General features: G+C 45.6%; 1 protein-coding gene across 1 annotated transcript in view; it reads right to left on the bottom strand.

Annotated features, from left to right (window-relative positions):
• Window positions 1-5,112: 5,112 nt before the first annotated feature.
• LOC149325288 (sodium-coupled monocarboxylate transporter 1-like) overlaps window positions 5,113-8,048 on the bottom strand; it is a 63,580-nt gene continuing 60,644 nt past the window's right edge. The window contains exons 12-14 of the mRNA XM_089564223.1: window positions 7,402-7,571; window positions 6,434-6,537; window positions 5,113-5,231 (exon numbers count right to left, since the gene is read on the bottom strand). Of these exons, the coding sequence (XP_089420349.1) occupies window positions 5,113-5,231; window positions 6,434-6,537; window positions 7,402-7,571 (393 nt within the window). The remainder of the gene's footprint in view (window positions 5,232-6,433; window positions 6,538-7,401; window positions 7,572-8,048) is intronic.

Below are 8,048 nucleotides of genomic sequence, written 5' to 3'. Positions count from 1 at the left end.
AGGATATAAAACCGCTGGTGGCGGCTCCGGACTGGGCAAGTATCTAGGACCGTATCTTCCGTATCTTTTTCGTATCTTTTCCCCTCAGGTTGCACAACACAATGAATACGTGGTTGTAGCGATTAATTCCCACTTCGCCCCGGTGCTCGCTGCCTCCGGCATTGCGACGCGCCCGGGCGCAGCGCTCAAGTGACCATACATTCCCAGCAAGCCTGCCGAGACTTCCTGAGAGGACGCATCCCAAGATAGGTCGCTGAACTCATGAGTACCCAACCCCTCCACAAAACCCCACCAGATAACGCGGAACCCTGGGAAGAAGGGACTACAGAGAAATGAAAGTGCGGACGCTTTAGCACGAGCAGCAGTTAACCGAGCGGGGCCATCCAGCGCATTTCAATTCATCCGATTCCCTCAACGTATAGCGAAAGCTTAGAGTTCCTGCCTTTCCAGCGCCGAAAATACCCTCCTCTTAAAAAAAGATTAGGCACCAAGGACGCTCTATCCTGGCGTCACATCGAAACACACACTTTCCCTCACCTCCACAAATTCACCTCATGCACCCAACACTATACCCTGACATACGCTCATGGCGCGGAACACTCTCCCACATTTCGTGGGGATGCGGGCCGAAACCGAACCACTTACAGACGAAGTACACGTCATTTGAGTGGTGGGAGGCGATTATGACCAGCGATCGTATGGAGGACCAAAGAGCCCTCATAACACAAGTCCGGCTGATAGGTCAAGCCAGTGTAGCCATGGAATGAGGAGCCCACCCTCAGGCCTCAAGAACGATTCCCCTGACTTTAATCCTAACAGTTTCCCTACCTACCTGCCTAGCTAACGACTAGCTGTAGGTAGGTGGTCAATCCGGCTGGATTGTGGATTGTTTTCTGGATGGTTATGGTGCGAGCATCCAGGGTCTTCCTTATACTGTTTGATTTCCTGGTGAACTCGGTGCCAGTTTTCGGAGGATTGGACATGAGTCCAACAAAGAGTTGCTCATTGACATCCCGCATCAAAAAGGCTGCTTTCATTTGTTCTTCAATTCCAGGATCTATTCACAAGAGTGGGTGACTTTGTCAGAGCTGCTTTTAAGGCTCTGGAAAATGGAAGTTTCAACATAACAGTGCTCGTCTGAAATCCTCCACTCATCCCGTATTAACAAGAGCGGGCGACTCCCTTCTCAGCGATGATTCACGGCTGTGGCAGAAACGGAGTACAATAGCTGCCAAACACTGGTTGAGATATTGCAAACCGGTAGCCATGCTTCCCTGATTTTAATACGGGTTTCAGTTACGGACGCCTCGCTGCCAATTGCTTCCTCATAAAAATTAGATCCTTATTCAGCGAGTGCGCTTGGAAACCTTACACCACTTCTTTCAGTACGTCCCGAAGATTAGTAGTGGCTACATTTCGTCGCTTAACACTGTTAGAATGAACTTAGTGGCGGGAAATATCTTCGATTTTAAGCAGCTTCCTGCGCCTCTCACATAAAAATGTTACTATCAGTAAACGGGGCTATAGAGAGCACAATAATAGAAAATGCCGACAATACAGAGCATGGTGAAAGTATATTTATTCAATTCATGCCTATGTTTCTTCACTGATAGCTATGCATCATCCTCCTTTTTTATACCGTGCTTTCGCGTTTTGTTGCCCGGTCTTTTTGTAGAAATGCGTCAGTGCTCGTTTCCTCTTCGCCCTTGAGTTGTACCTGAACAAGAGAAGAGTGCTGCATAAGGTATCACTTTTCCTAATAAAGGTAAATCCTAAGCAGTATGGAACACTGTAGATGGCTGCTGAATAATATTTTTGCGTTTGTCAATTTTTAAGCCCACTACACCGCGTTTAAAAACTTTCTATTCAGCGGCGCAGAGGAAATGCTCGATTTTATGATCCTAGATGATGTAACCGATGGCCTTATAAGCTTTTTGAGCACGATGGCCTTACAAGCTTTTTGAGCACACACGCAAGATATCCAATACTGCGCAAAGTGTCATTCCTGTCTAAAAGAACAACACCCAAAGGTCGCAGGCCAGCGCCAGTTCAGACGTTCCCTGAGATTTCGGCTCCTTTAAAGCGGACAAGTATGGACGTAGTCGGTCCGATTCCTACGACCACTTCTAGAAACAAGTGCATACTAGTATTTGTAGACCACCTTTCGAAACACGCTAGCGGCGGAAATCCTAGATCACAAGCAAACACAGTCGCGCAAGCGTTTGTCTAACAGATCGTGCACCAAGGCCAACCTGCAAGGCAACTTTTAAAAGTCAGAGCAACCGCCTTCCTGTCGCATCTAATGTGAGTATGCGAGCTGCTTAAGATAAATTAGATGCAGACCAGGCCAACCATCCTGATTGCAACGGGTGGTGGAGCGAAAACACCAACCTGTGACCGAGTTCCTGCCGCATTTTCTCTTGGGCGACCAGCCTGACTAAGACTTGCGGCCCCCCACGCCATGTTCACATATGATTTATATATTTAGTCGCCTTTAGTCTATTTAGTTTAGTCATATATTTAGTCCCGTCGGGATTAAAGGGAGTGGCTTGAATGCTGGGTTTGATGCTTTATCTGAGCAAGTTCAGTGCTGCTCTGTCATATGCCAGCTGTGACTGCCAGGCGTGGTGCTGTGCAAATAAAGCTATGTGGAGCGAAAGGGTGCTTTCGGGTGGATCGCACTGCAGCGAGGCTACTTAAAACAGCTTTAGTATATGGACATCAAATGTTCGGAGAACATTTTTCGAAGTGTGAGCGAATGTGACGGCGCGCTGCGTGCCTTCGCTGGGTCGCTTTGTCCTGTGACATCTTTCCTTTGTGGGACCTCGGACGCGCTTGAACAAATTTATGGCCCGGGGACCAAGGGTCATTATAGGTCTGAAGGTTGACAGCCTGGCCATTATCTTCATAAGCATTCAATTGGTCAAGTAACCCCTCCCCCTCCTCCCAGCAAGAGTGCCAGTGGCGCCAGCGGGGGATAAATGGCCCAAGGCGGTGTTCTAATGCGGGGGAAGACATGGAATGCGCCAGTCGCCGGCGCTGAGAGCATGGCGAGGGAGACACTCTAGCCCGGAAAGACGGAGAGCCCGAATGGACTGGAAAAGCTCAGTAAAAGCTAGAGTTTGGTGATGAGCAAGGCCCGAGACAACACAGCTGTCTGTCTTCCGGCGACCGAAGCGACCAAATCTTTGGGGCAGAACACAAGCGTAAGCGAATGAACAAAGTCCATTCCGCTGCCTCTCCGTTCGTTTCTAAAAAGAGTCTACCGCCAACGCAGCAGCATGTAAGCTTGGGTACCCCAGCCTCTGCATCATCATCATCATGACGGCCTTACTACGCAAACTGCAGAGCAAAGGCCACTCCCATGTCTCTCCAATTACCCCTGTCCTTTGCCACCTGTGGCCACCGAATCCCCGCAAACTCATCTCCGTATCGCCGCCATCTCATTCGCCCACCTAACTTTCTGCCGCCCCCTGCTGCGCTTGGCGTCTCTTGGAATCCACTCCGTTACCCTTAAGGACCAGCGGTTATCTTGCCTTCGCATTACATGCCCTGCCCAAGCCCATTTCTTCTTACTGATTTCCACTGATATGTCATAACCCCCTTTTGCTGCCTTACCCACGCTAACCGCCTCTGATCTTTTAATATTACACCATGTAATTCTTGAATAGATTTGTTTTTGAAGAAATGAACGGCGGCGCCACAAGGAGATTAACAAGAAAGGGGATCGCGATCACGTGGCACGCGAAATTCTTGAGGATTTATGATCAATAAGAAGGGAAGCACTTGTGTTAGCGACTCTTCAGTATCCCTACGTAGAAATGAAGTGTCCTTTCTTGACAGTTTTTTGTGACGTCATGTACTGGGCATCTTTTGAGCCCTGGTTTTCAAGCGGCCGTCGGTTGTTTGTTTAGGTGGGTTGTAAATTTTGTTACTGTTTTTGTCTTTTCCTTTTTTTGTTTCTCGGGTTCTGACTGCTTTTGCTTCAGGTGTTTGACTCTGCCTTTGATACGATTGTCATTTGTTTTTTACTTCTTTACTTTTTATTTTTATTTTCGGTGTTTGGTTTCTGACTGCTTTTGACCCTCATGTATGACTCTGCTTTTGCTACGATTGTTTGACACTGATTTTGCTACGAGATGGCCCCCTCTAATTTCTGTTATCAGAATCTCGAAGTCTTTCTGCAGTGGTTAAAGGTTTCTTTTCTGTTATCACCTGCTTTTTTCTCCTCCTCCTGCTTTTTTCTACGTGTTGGGTATGGAGCGATAATGCGATGATTATCATGCCTGATCTGTATGTTTAAATATGCCACATTTCCATGCAATAAACAGTTGGTAGTGCGCGCATGTGGTGTCCCCTTTCTTGTTAATGTCCTTGTTGCACCGCCGTTCATTTCATCATGCACCAACTCGCCCCTCAGGTCATTCTTCTCAGATTTGTTTTTTATAACTGAGTAAAACAGTCTTCCTTTGGTCTCCGTCTCGTGTGGACCCGCCCAGTATGTGGGGTCGTCACATTGTCGTGATAAATGTTTTCAATAGTGCGCCCATGTACAAGCCTTCTTTCCGATTTAACCACTTCGAGTCAGAGCTCGTCCCGTCTACTTTATCAGCTCTGAGACGTGTGCTCGGCTTTGAAGTAATCCTTGTTTAATTATGAGCCGACTAGCCCTAAAACAAACACTGCTAAAATTCCCTCTCTACCTTATCCTGGCTGAGCAAACTACAAATGCAGCTCTGCTGGGGTGGCGACTCTCAGACTTGCCACTCCACTGCTCACATGGAGCAGGTTCACATGTAACAGCTTTCCCCCACGTACATATTTATTCTACTAAGCCATACTTTTCAATTAGGACATACTGTGACTACACTAGTAATGTTTGGAATGACGCTCGCCGCATTTGCTGTCACAGCCAGAATGATACAGAGCACGTTTCGACGTTATATTTCTCTTAAAATTGCGTAGACGTGACACGTAGGATCGCTGCACTGATGCGCAGATAAGTATTTGTGCAATTAATCACCACTGCTGAGTCTCCTAGTTTAGGCACGAGAGCACTTTGATGACTGAGCCGTGCTTCATAGCATTTTGTCGGCGACCGTTCAGCCATCATTAAAGCGGGGTACGAACCTTATCCCTTTTCTCTCCATGCAGAACGCCAACCTTTAGACACGGTCGAAAGAGCCTGCTGTTGAGGTGTGCGGTATCCGCAGTCGGATTTCTGTGCTCTCCTGGAAAAATCAACAGCGGCTTTACGAGAGAACAAACCAATGAACATCAATCTCAGGAGTCCAGCTTGAATGGGGAAAAATACAAAGCCGAGGCTCATTATGCGGTGAATGTAGAAAAACGAGAAATGGCATGAAAGCATCTTTTGCTTATAAATCTCCAAGGCCCCCTTGAAACTGAAGTTAATTGGCCCTATTGCAATCCCTAGCTCTTCTATTGAAAGCCACCCCGGCAGGGCAAGGGGTTTTCATTACAGGCACCGATCAGGTAATAAAGTACACTTTGTCTCCGCGGTGCCCAAGTGTACTGCTGGCACACAATTATTCTGTGACGCTGACGTGCGCTGTTGTAACATGAATAATTGCCGGTGGCTATTCCTTTAAAAGCAAGATGTCGCCCTCTACTGCGTCTAAGATGGCAACTAGAGATTGCAGAGAGCAAAGGAGTAGGAATATTGCAAAACTAAATCTCATGTCGATGCTTTTTCATTCGATCCGTTGGTATCCTGCGTTGATTACGAGCACTGGCGATACCGCAGGTTAGACACAGACAGAACAACCTCATTTATAAGGGCATGTCCAAGTTCTAAGGCAATGGAATTTCGACTCGTCTACCAGAACATCGCGGACGAAAGACATTGACTGATATTGAGGGATATTCATGTGATGATGCTTTCGCATGGTCAGTGGTGCCATAGTAAAGGAGACATCGTCATCAAATGAATTGACCGCTAGGTTGTGATTGTGTGTTGTACAATACGCACTTGAATGGCTACTGGGTAGCGACCATCAGATACGTTTATCAGGAGTGTTCAATGCAGCGATGTTGATGTAACGATATACTATTTAAGAATTTTTTTTTATTTTTCAGCACGCCATTAGTGTGCTCACGGAAAACCTCATGAAATAAACTGTTCGACACCTTTTCACTCGGTTGCATAGTGTTATCAATTGAGATCAATCTGAATATACCAGCATATCTAGTGAATTCGGTAAGAAATGGTGAGAATAGCAGAATCTAATTTGCATAAAAAGGTTGTCTTGTAAAAGAAGTGAAATAAACAGTAGAAAAAAGTATAAGCGTAGAACCTGAGTCCTTCATGTAAAATCTTTCAGCTGGACACAACATGCAAGTCTTGAGAGTGTTGATAGCAGACAAATGATGCTTTTCTATACTACAACTGCACAAGGGTTATTCTACATACCAGTTGCTAAAGTAATTATAATTCCCAATATGACTGTAGCGCAGGTGGCAAACGAGCAGCTCCAGAACGGCGATGGAAGAAAGATGGCGGCATCATCCACAGATCTAGGAAAAAAAAGGGTTTGTTTATGGGTTTTAAAGTCCCAAAGCGACTAAGGCTATGAGAGACGCCGTAGTGGAGGGCTCCGCAAATTTCGCCCACCTGGGGTTCTTTAACGTGCACTGACATCGCATAGTACACGGGCCTCTAGGATTTCTCCTCCAAAGAAATTCAACCGCCGCGGCCGGGATCGTACCAGCGTCTTATGCGTCAACAGCCGAGCACCATAACCACTGAGCCACCGCGGCGGCGAAAGAAAAAAGAAATAAAAGGGAAAAAAAGAAGAAAGAAAGGCATTTAAGTACTTCAAAACGTAAACCTGTCTTCGTAACCATTGTCCTTCTCTTACTGCGACGAGACATCGAGGATTACCGTTAAACCTCAACAGTTCATACTGTGAGTCATTAAAACGCCTATATTACCCGATGACAATTAAGTTAACAGTCACAGTCTTGTCTCCTGCTCTCGTTTCAAAATACAGTAGCAAATTATCATAGAATTTCCAAGTTTTCGGCTATGATAAGAGGCAGCGAATGAAAGGGAAGGGTAGTGAAGAAATTGAAAAGAAATACTGTCTCTACGCCCTTTTGTATAAACTGAAGGGTGCTGAAAAATTTGCAGTCTGAAATCAATGTACAAACATCCTACACAAAAGTGAATATTCCCTAGACCAAAAATTAAGGTCAGCTCCAGCGCCAATAATTAGCAAATATTTAGGTTCAATTCTTCCCCTTTGAAACAAAATTGATGATACCAAAAATTAGAAAATTTTACAGAGTGCATTTCCTTACTGAATATTGGTGCCTAACCGTGTGCGATTGCTTGTCGCGCTATTTAAGCAGTCAAAATGTTTTCACATATGTTCTCACTTAGAGTTCAAATGTGTCGTGACATTGTCTTTAGGCAGAAAATTGGTGCTGTTTTTCGGGCAGTAGTCAAGCGTGAATGCCATGCTTGGTGGTTTAGCTCCATTTTGAATTCTCAGCCCCATGAGCACTATCTGGCTGCCGAACACCAGTAAGGTTGATATCCCAGCACCCTGCAAGGAATGAAACCAAGACACGAGGCATTACAAGAAACAGTTGTTGTAATTTCTAATTTAAATTTTTACTGCTTGTTTCAGCAAGTTTTCAGCATGACTAACGCATTTACGGCAGGTATGTGTGGATGGCGTCGCCACTATTTATACATTGAAGTTGCAATCACGCAGGTCATCTGAAAAAGTCTAAGAACGGCTTTTTCCGGTGATTTGCACAGTGATTCGGCGGTTTGAACAATGCAAGAACATTTGGGTGAAACCCGAGTTTTCAAGCCGAAAAAAAGCTAAACAAGGGTAAACGTGCTAGTGTACATAAGTCGCTTTTAATTTAGGTAAATCTGGAGGCAACGTACTCGGCGGTTCACTGCTTCGATCTTTTGAGATCCTTAGTACAGGTATGGTACGCGGAGGAATTATATTCGACTTCAACAGAAGCATACACTTCTACGTTTTTAGAAGTCATATACTTGGACTAAG

The sequence above is a fragment of the Amblyomma mixtum genome, chromosome 10 (genome assembly GCF_055824585.1).
Source record: "Amblyomma mixtum isolate Tamu chromosome 10, ASM5582458v1, whole genome shotgun sequence".
Lineage (NCBI taxonomy): Eukaryota > Metazoa > Arthropoda > Arachnida > Ixodida > Ixodidae > Amblyomma > Amblyomma mixtum.
The sequence above is the reverse complement of the archived record's forward strand: the minus strand, read 5'-3'. Positions and strand labels throughout refer to the sequence as shown.